The 17,137-nt window shown below is 45.0% G+C and overlaps 1 protein-coding gene across 7 annotated transcripts in view; it reads left to right on the forward strand.

The window, feature by feature from the left end:
• DENND1A (DENN domain containing 1A) overlaps nucleotides 1–17,137 on the forward strand; it is a 492,434-nt gene that overhangs the window by 278,492 nt on the left and 196,805 nt on the right. For all 7 annotated transcript variants that reach the window (XM_032307638.1, XM_032307635.1, XM_032307639.1 and 4 more), the window contains one exon: nucleotides 13,184–13,229. In XM_032307638.1, the coding sequence (XP_032163529.1) occupies nucleotides 13,184–13,229 (46 nt within the window). The remainder of the gene's footprint in view (nucleotides 1–13,183; nucleotides 13,230–17,137) is intronic.

The raw sequence follows: 17,137 nt of genomic DNA on the forward strand, positions 1-17,137 counted from the left end.
ACCTTCAGCCTGCTACCAACTGCTTTGGTCAGAAACTACAAATGTCATGAAATTTGAGTCAATGCTAATAACTTTATTCTATTGTGCTCGGTGACTTTCACCACTGTTGAGTTTAATCCTTGGTGGTGAGAGCCAGCAGGGATAACTAGCATTTTAAGTAAAGTGCTAGGAGCTTGAAACATGTAAATTTGAAGGAGGTTTGTTCCTCTGCAGATGATTTAAATGTTAAGTATGTCCCCATGCAGGGGATACACGAAATGGAATCTGAAAACTATTATCTCCTGTAGAAATGAACTCTCAATTTACTCACTGCACAGGAAGGGCAGATTCTAGTCATTTTCACTGCCAGCAGGTGCCCTTTCTATGCATAATAGACTTCGAAAGTGTAATTAACACATGAGGACCACTGCTGCCAGTTTTTCTTCAGGTACATGCTGCTAGGGGTTTTCAGGACAACAGTGTAGGCTGTGAGAGCTTTTTACATTGCACTTGAAGATGAGGTGTTCATTGACTTCTGGACAAAGACATGTTAAATGGGGCTGAGTCCAGATCCTGCTGGTGGTATCACAAGTCATGGTCCTTGGGCCCAGAGACCCCAGGAGCTGTAATGCAGCCTCACGTAGAACAGAGGCCAGTAGAGCAAAGCTCTGGGATGCGGTGAATAAATGGAAAGTATGATGCCGAAAACCCCACAATTATGTGGAAGACTCTAATTGCACATTCAGAAATACAGCAACCAATTATCTGAGTTAACTTTAATTAGAGGTATAATCACAGATTTTAATTATCTGAATAAATCAGTGTAGTACAAATGATCTGCCCCCAAATATTTCCCAAATTAAAATTTTCAAATCCCTTCGCATTTTTGGAGAGGGTGGTAGAGAAAGTGCCTTGGCTTTGGATTCAGACAGAGGACCTGGATTCAGATCTCAGTATCCTGTCTTATTAGCTGTGTAACTGTTAAAAATCTATTTGATCTCTTCGACTTGCAGTGTCTTTTTCTGTAAAGTGGGTTTGATTTACCTACTTTGAAGAGTGATTTAGAATTAGATATACTGGTCATCAAGTGGCACTCAGGGGCCACTTAGCAAATGGTGGCTGCTCTTACATGGTTATTATAAACATGGGACATGGATTTTGGTTTCCAGAAGGTTTAACTCAGATCAGACATTCTTATTTCTGCTGCTTTGTGAGCTCAGGGGAAAACTTTATAATTCATCTTTTCTTTTTACCCCTCAGATTGTTTTTATTTTGATTTTTTTTTTTTATTTAACTTGAGTTATTGTATGGTTGTTTTCATTTGCAGCTGTGGCATAAGAATGAAAAGAAAAGAAACAAAAGCAGATGGCAGAGAAAACGAAAGGAGTAAGACATTTCCAGCCCTTATGAATATTTAAAAACATGTGCTGCTGGTTCCTTTCTACTTTAGATCTGTACCATTTTCTTGACTTTGAAAGCGAAAATGAGAATGTTCCCTACCTTGGCTGACGGCAGCCCTGACCTTGGCCGGTGTTGGGAGGGCCTTCCTATTTCTGGGACAAAGGGATTAACTTGCTGATGAGAATCTGCGTTTCCCTTCATTATAATAATCACCATCTATTGAGGGGTGTGTGTGTGTGTGTGTGTGTGTGTGTGTGTGTGTAACTCTTTATCAACATTATTGCAAATCTTCAAAATCAAACCGTAAATAATATCTCATTATTAGCTCCATTGTATGGATTCAGAAGTCAAACCTTAGGGACTTCTCGTGACTTAAACCACTGTCACACAGCTAGGAAATGGTAGAGCCTGTGGTTGAAATGTAAGGCCATCTGATACTAAAGCTTTCCTTACTAACATCCTCCAGAGTATGAGAGAATAAGTTGTACCCATCACCAAGATTTTGTGAAAAAAATTTTTCATGTAGGCATCTTGATGACTTATGTTTTTCATTCAGAAAATATTTGTAGAGCACTTACTATGTACCCGGCACTATGCTAATTAGATGTTGCTAATAAAAGGTCCCGGTAGAAACCATATGGTATTTCCCATGTAAATTCTTTTTTCTGCCTTACTCTTTCAGAAGTCGTCCTAAATAAGGACTACAAGTCAGTTCCCAAATTGAATTGTATATTTGGGTTGTTCTGGACACTTGTTAACATGCCTTTGTGACAAAATATTTCCATAGCAGATCAGGGCAAGTTCATGTTGTCCCCCAAAGACCAGCCAGATCAAGAGCCAAGTTAGTACCTAACTCCCCATGCTCTTGAGGATGTGACTGAACCAAAAATTATATCCTATGTGAACAATTAAGGTTTGAATTTTGCAGTTGTCTTTGTAAAATGTGTTGCATCTCCTGACTCTGGAAACTGTTCTTCCACTCGGAGTGGGTATGCTCCAACTCCGTGTGAGAGATTCTAGTTCTAGGCTCTTTATCCACGTTGCCTGTTGGGTTCCGAATCAATCTGCACATGCTGCATCACGTTTTCCATCTAGAATTTTTAGCAAGTAGGCTGAAATGTGCCTGATCACAGGGTCCCCAGTCCACATGGTGAAGGGGCATCAGTCTAGGAAGTGACTTCCGGTTGACTTGGGGCTGGGTCTAGTCTAATCTCTGTCTCCATTGATGCCATGAGATTTTGCGTAGGGAATAAATTGATGCTAGAGTCAGTGGGATTGTTGATATTCTTAGTGACAGAAATAGAAATCAGTGAAGTGTGGTGTGGTGGAAACAGATAAACCTGACTGTGGTTCTGGCTTCCCCATTTACTAGCTTTGAGGTCACCGAACCTCTCAGCCTCCTTTCTCTTCTGTCAAACATGAATAGTAATTACTACTGACAAAAAAAAAAAAAACAGGTATTCCATAAACAGTAGGTACTACTTTTGCTATTAACAACTACAGATAGATAGATTTATAGCCTATCTATTAATGTGAATATATAGGAACGACCTAGCAAAATCCAGTTGAAATGCACAACATCCGGGTGAAATGGGTGTAGTTTAGGTAGACAGGTGTGGCTAAAATTCTTCTGTATATACCAAAGTCTGGGCCCTGTAGGTTTTGTTAAAGATTGAAATCCAAGTGAGCAGAAACTGTCATTTGTATTTTGTAGCAAATATTTATGAGTGCCTGCTATATCCCTGGCATTGGGCACAGGAAGGTAGGAACTTCTTTGTAGATGGTCCTGGATCTGATAAAACACTCCTTCCCAAAAGAATTCAGGTGTCCAGGCAGGAGTAGGAGAACAGACTTTTCCAGCTAAGAAGCAGCAGGGGACAAGGTCCAGTGCTCGGGGCGGAACCACGCCAACAGGAGCTCCTTTGGGGAACCGTAGGAAAGGAAAAGGACCAGGATTTCAGCTTCAGACAGAAGAAGGAGAGAAGTTGTGTCTGTAGTTGGCCTGATGGGGAGGAAGCGTACAATGTTGAACAAAGGGAAGTTCTAGATTTCCAGGGAAATCCCTTAGTAAGATTTGGCTAAACTTGACCCTGAGGTTTGAACAGAGAGGCTGAGTAGTAGACGAGTTAAGTTTCGGGTCCAAATCCTGGCTCTGGTCCCACTGAATACATGTCTTTGGGTGAATCACGTTACCCCTCCGAGCCTCCCGTCTCCTCGTCCACAAGAGTGTAGGGGAAAATATGTTCTCCATGAGAAGCCTGGCAATCTAAAAACTCATTTGGTGTTGACAGTCACCACATTTCAGTGCCCCTCCATTTCCTTCAGACTGAGAGTGCCAAGAGCCTTTGGAGGAGGTTTCGGACAATTTATGAGTAAACTGTCTTCCTGGTGGAAAAATGGCAGAGAGGAGAGACTGGGAGCTGTTTGCATTATTGGAGCCATAGACGCTATAGGAATCTTTACTAATACTGTGGGTTCTGTAGGTTCAAGTTCTCCATTTTTAAAAATTCAATCTTAACTCCTGTACTGCGACACTTAACAGCCTTTTTAAAGGTGTACAGTTCTCTGGGGTTTTTGTGTCTTCACAAGGTTGTGCAATCATCACTACTAATCCCAGAGCCATTAGATTTTTTAAAGATAGTCTTTATCATTAGTAAGGTAATTGGTCCTATTTAAAAACAGAAATCTTTTAACCTTCCAAAAGCACCCACAGCGGAAAGCCAGTGTTCGGTGAAAATGAGCAGCGCGTGTGGGTGGATGGCATCAGACCCTTCACTTGGTCCCTCCGAGGTGCCCCTGATGGCACAGGTGCTAGGTGTGCGGCGAGATGGCAGTCATCCAGCCTCGGTGGCGTATGCCCGCAGTGGTGCAGAAACTTGCAGGGTTAGAGAAGGCGAAGCGCCCTGCCGCGGAAATGGCCCTTCCCCGCTTGGGGCTGGTGGTTGTCGCAAGCCGCCCTGTGGGGAGCTCTCCTGATGACAGCTTACCCCCCGCTGTGGGCCCGCCACCTCCTCTACGTCTGAGCGTCAGAACCTGGCCTGCTGGTCCACCTTGTCAGGCCCGGTCCTGCTGCCGGATGTGACAAGGGGCCACACCGCTTGCCTCCCCTGCCCCAGTCTCTGACTCCTGCATGGAACATGGCTGGCCCTGACCTCTGCTGATACAACCAATCCTTGCTTTCCGGTTCTTGAGACACATTCAGTGTGTAATTCCTCACTCCTCCTGTACCTGGAGCCTATCTTGGACCCAGGACTTAGAAAACTGTGGAATTTCTATGGCACTGTGTGGTATGGTCTCTCCAGCAAACATTCTAACAGGGCAGGAGTCACAGACCCTGTGATGCCATCGTGCCTCAGCGGGGCAGGGCCCTATCTCATGGCAGGACTTTTGGGATGAGCATCCCTGCCTCTCTCGGGGTGGGCCCGAGGCAGAGTGCATGAAGCCACCAGCGCAGTGCAAGGCTCGGTGTGATCTCTCGGCACAGGGGATTTGTTCTTACCCTTAAACATTTGAAGGACTGAGAGGCTAGGCTGAGAAGGGATTTGATGCTTTACATCTTGGCATGTGACGTGTCTCAGTCCTTAAAAAACAAAAAGAACTCTTTTCCTCTTTTTAAACTTTTACATTTGCGGGGGGGTTACTTCCTTTTGATTTATCCATAAACTTCTTTTTCCCTCTCTCATTTCTTTCTTCCCTCTTTCATTCCTGCATTTCTATGAGAGTCTCCTGGGCGGCTGGTGGCTCCCGATTAGAGACGTCCCTTTGCAGCTGGCTCTGGCTGTTATGGTTCTCATTGAACTCTCTGGGGCAATAGAAAGCCCTGTCTCCTGACCTTTTCTCTGTGATTAACTTCTCCTGCTACAGTGGTCTTAGCCATGGAGCCCTTCCTGATGTTTTCCAAGTATGTCTCCTTCCGGTAGACTGAGAAGGCACAAAAGGGCGGACCACTTTAGGCTTTGATGTTGACCTTTCCAGGTTTTCATCCAGGCCTTATCTTTGTAGCTCATGTGTTCATTTAGGTTGGGTTTGGGGGCTTGGAGCTCTGGAAGGCATCTCCCCCAAGCCCCAAGGTTACCCCAGGAAGCCACAGGGCACACACTGAGAAGAGCACTGCTCCCGTGCCTCCCCTCCCCCCCGTGCTTCAGCTGCAGGGATAGACGTGCGTTAGGAAACCATCTCCAGTGCCTGACCCCATGCACACCACGCTGCCCCACAGGGCACAAGCCCTGGAAGCTGGCTCCCGACGGCACGCCTGGAAGCTGGGCAGTTTGGGCCTCCTCTCCCAATCCAGAATTGCTTCTGTCCTCTCATGGGTCCTCATCCCAGACTGTTGCTCATAAATCAGGGAGGGATGGGTGGAAATTAAATACCTTTTCCCCTAAGAAAACTGTGATTAACTCATGGCATTTGTACCCCTTCTGCTTTTCAAGCCATATTTTCTGCCTCTCACCAGCTGTGACCTTTGTCAAGTCACTTAACCTGTTTGAGCCATAGATGCCTCTCTAAATTATGGAGATCAGCCTCTCAAGACTGCTGTCATGATGAAAAGAGGTCACTTCAGGTCCGCCCCACGGCACCTTGTATGTTTCCTTTACCTCCATTCACACACATATGCTAATACGCTCATCTCATGTCTGCTGTTCGCCGTGAGCGCCGGATAGTCAGGGACCCGAACTGTTTTCTCTGTCCTCTATCCCAAGCCCGACGCGATGCCCGACACACAGTAGTAGCTGTGGGTTGCCCGACAAGCAGAGGGAAGACACTGAGTATATACCAAATGTAGTGTAAGACATTCATTTTCTCTCTCCCCTCCCCAGTTGCCTTCTTTAGATTTAAGCTCCTGAACAACTAGTTGCTTTTTCTCTCTGGACACCACGAAGCCCTGTTACAGTCCCGTTTCCCTCTTTAGGTGTCAGCAGCTGCAGTGCTCACAGCCGAGTTTGTGGCCCTCGCAGCAGGTGTGCCGAAAACCTCACAGCCCACAACTGCAGCATCACGTTCACCCCGGCTTCCATGTCTTCCCTTTGCCCCTTCTTCTTTTCCTGCCCTTGTTGGTCTATTAAATTGCTTTAAATCTTATTTAGAACAAAAAATGTCAGTTCATTTAACTAGTAAAGTAGATGGTTTTGTTCTATGAAGTATCCACTTGGCTGTTTTCTTTTTCAGTTACGATGGTCAAATAACTTTTTTTTTACTTAAGTTAGTGTGAGGGGTCAGAGAATATTAAGCAAGAGTAGTATAAGAGACTTTGAAGTCGAAGGATTTGAGCTGGAATCACCATTAGCTGTAACCATGGGCAGGCTTCTGGGAATCCTTTTTTTAATCTGTAAAATGGGTGGTATAAATGGGATTATTTGGGGATTAAGTGAGATAAGGTGGCTCAAGCCTCTGGCGCACACTTGGGGAGCGCGCTCCGCTGTCGCCGTTCTTCTGGGCTCCACACGTGGTTGGCACTGCGAACAGGAACCCCTTCGTTTCTCCTGTGACTGATTGTCTAGAAGAGCCATGCAAATTAACATGTGCTTCATGCCAGATGGGCAACTCACACAAAGGCCTCTACCCAGGGAGGTGTTCACAACCTCTGGGGTCCTGTGAGGAGCGATGCTCTGTCCCAGTGGGCAGCAGAGGTTCACTAGGACTTGAAGCAGGAGGGCTTGGGGCCCAGAGACACCATCTGAGGAGGGGCTCAGAGGCAAACTTGAAACAGGAGGATTCCTGTGGGTGAGGGGAGTCGGGATGCTTGGACGTGATGAGATGGGGCCTTTGACTTGGCACGGCTGCGGGCCGGCCCTCAGAAAGCAGACTGGGGACGACCTCACCTCCTTCCCCCTCTCCTTCCATAGGCCACGCAAAGGCTGGGCTTCTGGGAAACTGTCTGCTCGTTTTGTCTCAGCAGAATGGACTTGGCCTTTCATCTGTTCTGCCATTGACGAGTTGTGTGACCTGCATGACCTTCATCTCTTCATCTGTACGGTGCCGGTGGCAGTAGCACCTGCCTCACGCTGTTGTCGTGAGGGTCTGCTGAGCTCCTAGCCCGGTGCTGGCCCTTGGCGGGCCACCTGTCGGGTCGCTCTCGCTGAGACCAGAACTGTGACAGTGAGGGCTCTCTGACAAGATGTGCTGTGAGGTCTTCGCTGGTGCTCCTTCTCCCACCTCTTGTCCCGAAACCTCTCTACCCAGGCCAAGCCTCCTATTTCAGAGCAGAATCTAAAAGTGTAGGACAAGCTGTGTTTATACTTTTGTTTCTTTTCCAAAAAAGAAAAGCTGAAACGAAGAGGACTTCTTTCAGAGTTTCCTTTCCCTTAAAAGTAGTGAACTGAGGAAAGACTTATGGGCTCCCCTGTGCCAGTCAGGACCTGTGACTAAGGAGGTGTGTGCCTCTGAGAGGTGGACCGGGCCCTGCGGCGTGGGAACTGTAGTGCTGACTGTGCATTTTTATGGGGAAAAGAAAAGCCGCACAGTGGACCTTCCAAGTCCCTGGGCAGCTCTTAGCTAATTCTGTGCTGGGGTCAAAGACGTGTTGCTTACCTGGCCCCGGGGGTTGGGGGGGGGTGCTCCCACCTCTCCGCAGGTCCTACCCCGCCCCTCCCCCTCTGTCTTGGGAAGCTGTGTTTTATGATTTGAGCAGCCAGTGTTCCTTTATTTCACCTGACTCTTTTCCAATTAGTAGCCACTCACCTCAGGGGAACATAATTAAGAGGGCTCTAGTTGTCTGGGGAAAGGAATTAAATTGTGAACGTGTGGTAATAATGAACGGGGCTGCAAGACCATTAATAAGTCTGCAGGAGCTGCATTCATGCGGGGAACGAGCCCGTGCATAGAACTTACCTATAAGAAAGTTCTCTACGTCACAGGCTTGAGTTCGTAGGAGGATTGGGTGAGTAGCCCCCTTGGGATATCGGCACGGCTTTTGTCTTAAGTACCGAGCATGTGCCGTGGGTCAACTTGGGCATAGCCATCCCACATCCCTGGGTTTGAGTTACAGCTTCCCTGTTTACTAGCTGTGTGGTCTTGCGCGAGTTACTTCACCTTTCTGAGCCTGTTTTCCAATCTGAAAATGTGGATAACAGCACTGCCTTGGAGAGTTGTCTTGAGAATTCCGTGTAAATAATGCATAAAAGCAGCTGGGTTACAGTAGCTCGATAAATATTCTAATGTTCCCTTTCAAATTAAACATATATATAATATAACCTAATCCCTTTCCGGTATTAGGTTATATTATATATTATATTATATTGTCACTGCCTTTTCACCAGCAGCAGACCATCTTTCCTTCTCAGGGAAGAAAGAAGAAAGAATAGTTTCTACTCTTCTAGAATGTAACTGATGAAGTCAGATAGTACAATAATTCCCCAAGAACAAAGGCCTAAAAGAGCTATATTCAGAGATGCACAGTGGCATCCCACAGTTGCTGTTGGCCACAGGGCAGTTGTGACACAGTTGTCATGGCCTGCCTGTATATATGACCATGGTCATAGCTGTTAATATGGTCACCGCTTTAATTATGTGCACTATTGGTTCCGCATATGTTGTGTCTAATTGACATTTAAAATGTCCCCGAAATCGGAATCGGCATTGAAATGTAAAGTCACCATGAATGCTGAAAGTCAGAGCTGAGAAGCATGGTGTTCATTTGCTAGTAGTTAAACAGATATTTGCGTTGCTGTGTTCTTGAGAAGCAACCAACACGTTCTTTGGAGGACCCAATAAGGGATGGTAGCTTCTAGGTGAAGTTGGATTATGTCTTGTTATTGAGATACCCTTGGGAAAACACTCACACTGATGACTGGATCACAGAGTGATGCTGAGTGATCGAACTCCGAATGCTGAAGGAGTGTTTGAGGAACCGCTTAAACAAATGTATTTTGCTGTATTTTCCTTTGAAGGTATGCTCAGGAGTGATAGGTGGCTTTTAAATTTTGTCACTGTAAGTGGTGAGAAAGTAACAAATTACAGTTTACTTGTGGTCTTTGCATTCTTGGTGGTGTATGAAACTAAGAGTAAAGGTTGCCTTCCGAAGAAAGTGTTAGGCAACCTACCGAGCTCAGTGAGTAGAAGGGTGGTGACGAGAGCGTGCTTGGTATCAGCAGCCCACGAGCCAAAGGATGCCTCTCAGCTCCTTGCTCTCATAATAGAGCCTCGACTGTCCTCACCAGGGCTTGGCCAGGTATCCCTCAGAACTAGGGCAGAAACGAGAATATCATTCTTGGGGTGCAAAGAGAAGGGGTCCAGTGGGACCAGCCCTGTCAGGGCCTCAGAGAGAACCCACATGGATGTGAGAAGTCACTGAGCCTACCACGTGCTGCTCCTGTAACAAGGACTTCATGGGTTCTCTCCAGCCCTTGCCACCGTCCTGGAAGATTTCCAGTGGGGCCTGTCCTACCCTTTTAGAAAGCACTTTGCCAAAAAATAACAAAAGATATAAAAAAAAAGAAACAAAAGCAGTAAGAAAAGGAAAACAACAACAGTAGCAGCCCTGCCTCTTGATTTAGTAATTTTTATGATTGGGAATTCATGCCTATGAAGTTGTTCATTGTCATTACCGTGTGACTTACAGTGAATCGTTGGAATCGTTAGACTTAATGTCTAACTCCAGAACTAGGATGCAGTAAATTAAGGCACAACCGTATGTGGTGGACTATTAACACAGTCTTTAATCACAAAGAGTGTAGGCTACTATGGGAGAGGTTAACGTGGCCAATGAGAAAATAAAATATGTATGTACCCTATAATTTCAAAGATATAAATATGTTAGTTAATGTGGGCTACTATCGGGTAAGAAAATGTGAAAGTCAAAGTAGCGTTAAGGTGATGTGATCCCCGCCCCCAAATTTCTCTTTACAATAAAAAGCCGAAGAAAAGAGGTTTCCAAAGAAAACGAGTCAGTAGTTGCAGTAACAGTTGAGGGTTACTGAGGATGGAAATTTTCAGAACGCACCCAGAATTACCAGTTACATATTTGCTACATTGAGATGTTAAGGAGACTCTGGGTTTCCTTTTATTCCCCCCCATTTTCCTCTCCCCGCTTGGAATTCGTAATTAGTATCTTTGCAGAGCAAAAATGCAAGTCAGTTCAGGGAAGTATTTGAGGCTTTATCAGCAGATGATGACAGTGTAAAAGGTATTGGTCTAAATTTGCATTTATACAAAACATGGAGCTGCTGTGATTTCAGAGTAAATGTGTTTTCAATATTTTCTAAATACAGAGCTGGTGCAGCCCTAACAATGCTTGGCTAAGAAATTGCACTTCTATGATAGGCCATAATTACTCTTTGGGAAATTATTGGGCTGAAAAAAAAAAATGCCTACCTAATGATACCTGAAGTGTGGGTCTCACTTTGTCCCATTTTGCATCTGTAGTCACTTCTGCAAGACTCCTTTTCTTCTCTTTCAGAGTATCAGTGATTTTTATTGCAGGACAAAGGGCATGGCATTAAAACCTACATATTTAAAATTCTAGAAAACATTTCATTTTCAGGTAAGAGGCTTCAGTTATAGAGACTTTTGCAGGATTTATTTTCACCTTTTTCTTGGCGTTGTTTGAATGGCCTTTTTCTGTACATTAACTCATTTGCTGAAATTTCAGTTCTAAAATTCTAGTTAAAACTCACCGTCCTTTGTCAGTTGCATGATTAAATGTAGAAGCTGGAAAAGTTGATGAGATTTGGTTAAATATTATGGATTAGAGTTTTTCTCCCTTCTGTGTGTTAGGCTGTGCTTCTGGACAAATTAATAAGTGACCATTTTTCTGGAATTCTGCACTCTTCCTGCTTCCTTTCATTACATTAGGCAAGGTTCCACTAGATGAGACATTTGCAGTCTTAAGACTTCCTGCCAGGGTTCAGACTTTGTATTTTTGACATTGAAGCTGTCGTGTTCCTGAAGCTACTTAATTAGAAACACATTCATTTCAGTGTACACTGGAAAAAGCTTGGACAGCAGAGCCCGGCACACTGGGAAGTTTGAGCATTTGTGTAGCTGGCGGCTAAACTAATGGTTTACAGTTTAAGCGAAAAAAATATCATAGGGCATTTCCTTGCCCCTAGAAGCGAAGAGAAGCTGAATGTGCACAGCGGATACCTTTTTTAAAAAGGAGAGAGGAAGAAGAAGAAAGCAAAGAAAAGACAACTTCACTTTCACTGCAGTTGTGTGTATAATTCTTTCTTTGGCTATTATCAAATACAAAAGTCTTCTAGAAGAATAGTTCCCAAACTGTGCTGCTAATATTCAAGTCTGTTTTACAGGCTCCCAAGATATATTACTGCTGAGATCTGTAGCAAGGAGGACATTTTATATTCTGGGGAAGGATTTTTTGCTTGAAGAATGTTATTTGTTGAATGGTGATGGGGGAATTGTGCCCTCTCTTATTTTTAAATGTTTGAGCAATTTAAAAATGCACATCTGATGTTTAAAAACCTTCATTCCCTATCCATTGCTTTCAGGATGACGCCCAAACTCCTTAGTATTCAAGTGAAAACACACCTCTGCGTTCTTACTTCTTACCCCTCTGGTTTCCCCCACCCTGTTCCCAAGGAAAGCCATTCTTGTAGATCCACCTGCTGTCTCCTGGCTGCCCCAGAGGGAAGGCGCCTGGTCACCTTGATCAGAGCCCGGTGTCTTTGCCGGAGGCTCACAAAATACTCTTGCACCTTTCATAGGATGTGTTATGTACTACTGGAGAGACCTGGGGAAAAGGTGCCCACTCGTTCTCGTCCTCCTACTTGTTGACCTCCCTCCCTTACCGTCCCTAAGAAATGTAGTCATGGGAGGTGGACCCAGGGACTTTAAGTTCAATGTTATGAAGTCACCAAAAGAAGAGACTTCAGAGTCCTCTCTGGTTTGCTGCTCCCTTTGTTTTGTGGCGTTAGAGAAGGGATTTAAGCTCTCTGGGGCTTTTCTGGTCCTCTGTAAAATGGGGATAACACCTGCCTTATGCCATTGTTGTGCGGATTAGGAAAGATGAATTTGAAGTTCCTCATATAACGCCTAGCCCCTTTATTGGTAAGTAGCATCATAAATGATAATGTGTGTGAGCGTACACACACACACACACACACATACCTGAAACCAAAGGAAATCAGTGCATAATGCCCAGGTTTTAAGAGCTTTGGAGTTGGGTTCTCTACTCCTGCCCAGTCACTGAGGGAGCAACCATTGCCCTCCCTGTGAATGAAGCAGTTGAAGGGGGCTTTGTGGATTGTGGCGCCATTGGATGGCATATGTGCATTTGGTGGGGAAAGGATTGCTCAAAGTTCCCCACATACTTAGGCCAGTCAGAATGGACCGTTAGATCACATCCCTGATGGCAGAAGGAAACAGCAAATAAAGAAAAAAAATCATCCTTCACTGAAACACATTATGCCTTCCATTCAACCCTGTTAACTGCCTTTTCTGTTGTGATTGTGGCGGTGATCATTTCCATTGGTGCCAGGAACTATACTGATCACTTGACATGTAGTCTCTTGCATTCTGATCGCGAGGGGCCCATTTGATTCCAGTGTCCCATTTTAAAGACAAAGCCACTGAGTCTGTGTAGTCACAGGGCTGCCCCTGAGGGATTAACGCCAAGGTCGGCGCTCTTCCCACCACCCGTGCTTCTTCTCGTGCTGCCCACATTTTGAAATTCTTCGGAAGTTTCTAGGCTTGGGAACAAAATGTCACATTAGGATTTTTGTTGTGAAAGGAAATGTAACTGTGCATACGTTTATTAAAACAGTTTTTCTCCAAATAGTGAACCATCTGTAATTTTCTGTCGGAAGCAACAGACATTAAAGCAGCTGTGTGTCTCTGTTTCTCTTCACAGTGCTCCCATGCCCTACCTCATAGGAATCCATTTAAGTTTAATGGAGGTAAGTTGGCGCCTTTCCTCCCCAGATCTCTCTACTTGCAGCTTTGTTTTGCTCTGTGACAGTGGAAAAGACCCGGTCTCTGGATTCGCAGCTCTGCACGTGGGAGCATGTCCGAGCAGCACGTCTTGCGCGGCCCCCTCCCAGGTGCACAGAGCTGAGCAGTCCGCCGAGACCCCTTTCCACTGGGCTCTGGTTTCCAGTGTTTTTCCACTTTGCTTGGAGATTGTCGATTTCCATGGGTGAGAGAGTGAGGTTCAAAGAGGCAGGAGAAAGGGGTTCTTCAAGGGTTTGAACCAGGGAAGGGAAGTTGCTTGCTCTTCAAAATGATGTTTATTCCAAATCACTGGAACAGTATTACATTTTCATTGTAGAGGATGTGATATAAGGAAGTATAAAGAAGAAAGTTAAAATTATCCACAATACCATTATTTCCAGATTCAACTACTGTTAGCATTTCACTATTCTTCCTCTTAGTCTATATTCTGTGAATATATATTTTGTATGAATGTGCATAACTGATGTGTATATCCATATATACATACATACATATATATAATTTTATGTCTATTTCACTTAACATTGTAGAATGGGGATTTCTACGTGTTTTTAATCTACTCTCAGTAATAATAATTTTTAATTTGGGGCCTGTCGGTCCACCATTTGGATATACCGCAACTTAACCATTTCCCCATTATTGTTGGACACTTAGGTTGTTTATCATTTTTCACTGTTATAAATAGTCTTTCGGTGAACATCTTTATGCATAAGGTTTTATCTGCATTTTGACTTACTTCCTTAGCACAGAACCCCCAACGTAGAAATGCTTGGTCAAAGCTATGAATCTGGTGCCAGATTGCTTTCTGCATGGCTGTACCAATTAGATAGCAGTTCTTTTAAAGGACTTTTCTGTGCTTTTGTAAGTGCCATTGGTTCGTAGACATGAACCTTAAGCTTTTCCCTCCTCAAGAGAGAGCTTAAATTTGTACTAGAGCAAAACGGGGTGGGAGGTGGGGGGCTTGCCTGTTTTGCACAGGAGATACGCTCTCAGAGGGAAAATCTAGAGCCATGTCCGTCTGTGATGATGCTTTGCATGTCTTAAAGGAAGTGCTACTTCTCTTCTTCTGTTCCCTTCATTTCACGTCGACGAGGACCACCTGCTTCTTCACTAACTGTTGCACACTGTGCTATTGTGCTTACGAAAATGAAACAAGTTGGTTATCGAAAAACCTGTTTGTTTGACATTGAGAATCTTGATCAAAATAGACCACAGAAATCTGCTCAAATTTCTAATTTGACAGGACGGCCATGTGGCTCCTACATTCTGTTAACAGTTCCTCCTTGTCATCACCCAGCCCTGAGCACATACAGTACACAGTTTATGGACTATCTTGGATGGTGTATTTAGATCAGATTGAAGAGATTTCTTCTGTGTTTTACCTTTGTTTGTCAAGTTTCGGGGTGCATTCAACGCTCCTGTGCGAAAAATTAAAAGTGAATCCTTTCTCATCGACCTTTCATGCCAGTTGTTGCAGAGTTTGAAACACGAATCTGAAGACCATTTGGTCTGTCGGAGTCCACAGCTCTCTCCCGCCCCTCCTCCTGCCTTCCAGACTGTTCCAGCACAGGCTTTTTCAGACTCCTTTTCATGTGCCTTTACCTTCAGCATTGTCCACGTTTCTAGTCTTAGCTCGGTTTTCTTCTCCACATGCCCTCTAGTCATCTCACCTGAGGCCTTTTGCTTCAGCTACCAAGGCAATGTCAGGGACTCGGCTGTGATTCTCATACCGGGTCCCTTTCTGTGAACTTCAGATGCAAAGTTTCAAGCGCCAGTTGACTGTCACCTGGTGTGCTGCCGATACCTCAGATGCAGTCTTCCCCAAACAATGCATTATCCACACACACACACACACACACACACACACAGACACGTACGCTCGCACGCACGCACGCACGCATGCATAGGCCTTCTGGTGCTCCGGGTCCCTGAGTGGCACCAGGGCCTGCGAAGGCACCAGGGCCGGACCTGCAGAGCCCAATGGAGTAATCCTCTTCCTCATTCTTTCTCTCAAAGTAGTGACCACAGTTCTCACCCGACTCTTAACCCAGTTCCTTCCTCACTGCCTTCGCTGACCTTTTTCTTTGCTGGATTCTTACGAAGCCTTCCTCATTCACGTGACAAGCAAAATGACAGCCTCTGTGTTCCAGACATCAGCTTGGCTGTGGAAGGATGAAGATGGAGACGAAATTCAGGGCACAGTCCCGACATTTGGTGGCCTGCCTCCTGCCCCGTCACTGTACCTCGTGGCCCAGCTCTCTCTACCCTCCCGTGTTCTGCCCCTTCTCCACCGCTGTCACGCCTCATGTCCTCTCCCTGTCCCTTGCTAGCCAGTGCCCTCAGTGATCCCTGAACACTAAGCCTGCTCTTTCCAAAAGTCCCCCAGTTGTCATCTTTCACTTCCTGTGCCTCTTGCTCTGGATGATAGCTATTTGCTTCCCCGTCCTCTCTGTCATCCCTAGGAGTAGGAGTTCTGTGAGAACAAAGACCGTGTTTCATTTGTGTGGTGTCGTCAGCACCTAGCGGGACACTGAACAGGTGCTTCCTGAAAAGAAGTATTGAGTGCACGCTTGGAAAACGGGAATTCAGAACACACTTAGAGCCTCCACTGGGCATCACTGTTTCCAGGGAACCCAGCACTAAAATTTTACTGAAAGATGGAGTACCATTTTTTCCCCTTTTTATATGACTATAAGGAATTTTTGAAAAGGCCTTTGGTAGTAAAACATGCAATGCAAAATGTACCTAAATTTTGAAGTGAAAATTTGAGACCGTTTGGTGTTTAGGTGAATGGCGTGCAAGTCTGCTCTCCTCAGCCTTTGAAGGGTTTTAAGTGAGAAGGTTCAGGAAGTACCAGGCAAGATAAATCTTAGACCTGTTTGAAATTGGGGAGGGGTTTGCCATGCTGCAGCCTGTGTGGTCAGCACTAGAAGGAAAACGGAAGTAGTTGTCGCCCCGTTCTGGAGGCCAGCTAAGCCACTTTCCAGACAAAGTGGTGTTTCCCGGGTGTGTTGGGCAGCTGCGAACGACCCACTCATGGAACTGAGTCTCTCTGTCTCCTCGCGTGCATCTGAGCTCAGACTCTAAGTGCTCTAATCATTCCTTTTGATTGGGATTATCTGGTTCTGTTATGCCCTTCAAGGGAGAGAAATGCTTTCCTGAGATTTCTTCCAGGAACTGTGGGCTGTAATGCTCGGGGAGGAGCTCGTACCTGGGGCCAAAGGAAAGCTCTTTAAGGAAGGAGCTCGGGAAGGCCCATCTCCTCTCGCACACTAGTTTTCTTACTGGCAATTCAGCAAAAGGCTTATTTTTGACTGTCTTGTTATTTTTTCTTGAAAGCTATAGGCACCTTATTATGCCTTTGCATATGTGCCAGAATTTTTTAAACTTCAAATGAATGTGGCAGATGTTCATAAAAGTTTAGAAAAAGCTACCATAGGAAGACTTTTTAACCATTTTTATGACACTCAAATTTGTTGCACAAAAGGAAATATAAATTATAACCTAGTGTTCTCATCTGAAAAAAGGTTATTTTGGGGAAAGACCTCATTCTGGTCTCCGTGGTCTACCAGGGTGCCCTTGCTGTGTGTCAAATGGTAACCTCATCCCCTTAAAGAGACTGCCTTCCTTCTAAAGTGACAAGTTTTTAGTTGATCCTGATTCTTACCCCTCCTTCTGCCTTTTTATATTCTTTCTGTCATTTAAGCAAACATTAATTTGAGGCTAGTGGTAAGTTAGCAGGATAGCCAAGGCTATTGGCATAGACCTAGTTTCTTCTTGGAGAGAATGATCTTGTTAGCTGGCAGCTAAGAAGTACCGAAACGTGGCCAGATTACACAGTGGCTGTTCCCTT

The sequence above is a fragment of the Mustela erminea genome, chromosome 12 (genome assembly GCF_009829155.1).
Source record: "Mustela erminea isolate mMusErm1 chromosome 12, mMusErm1.Pri, whole genome shotgun sequence".
Taxonomy (NCBI): Eukaryota; Metazoa; Chordata; class Mammalia; order Carnivora; family Mustelidae; genus Mustela; species Mustela erminea.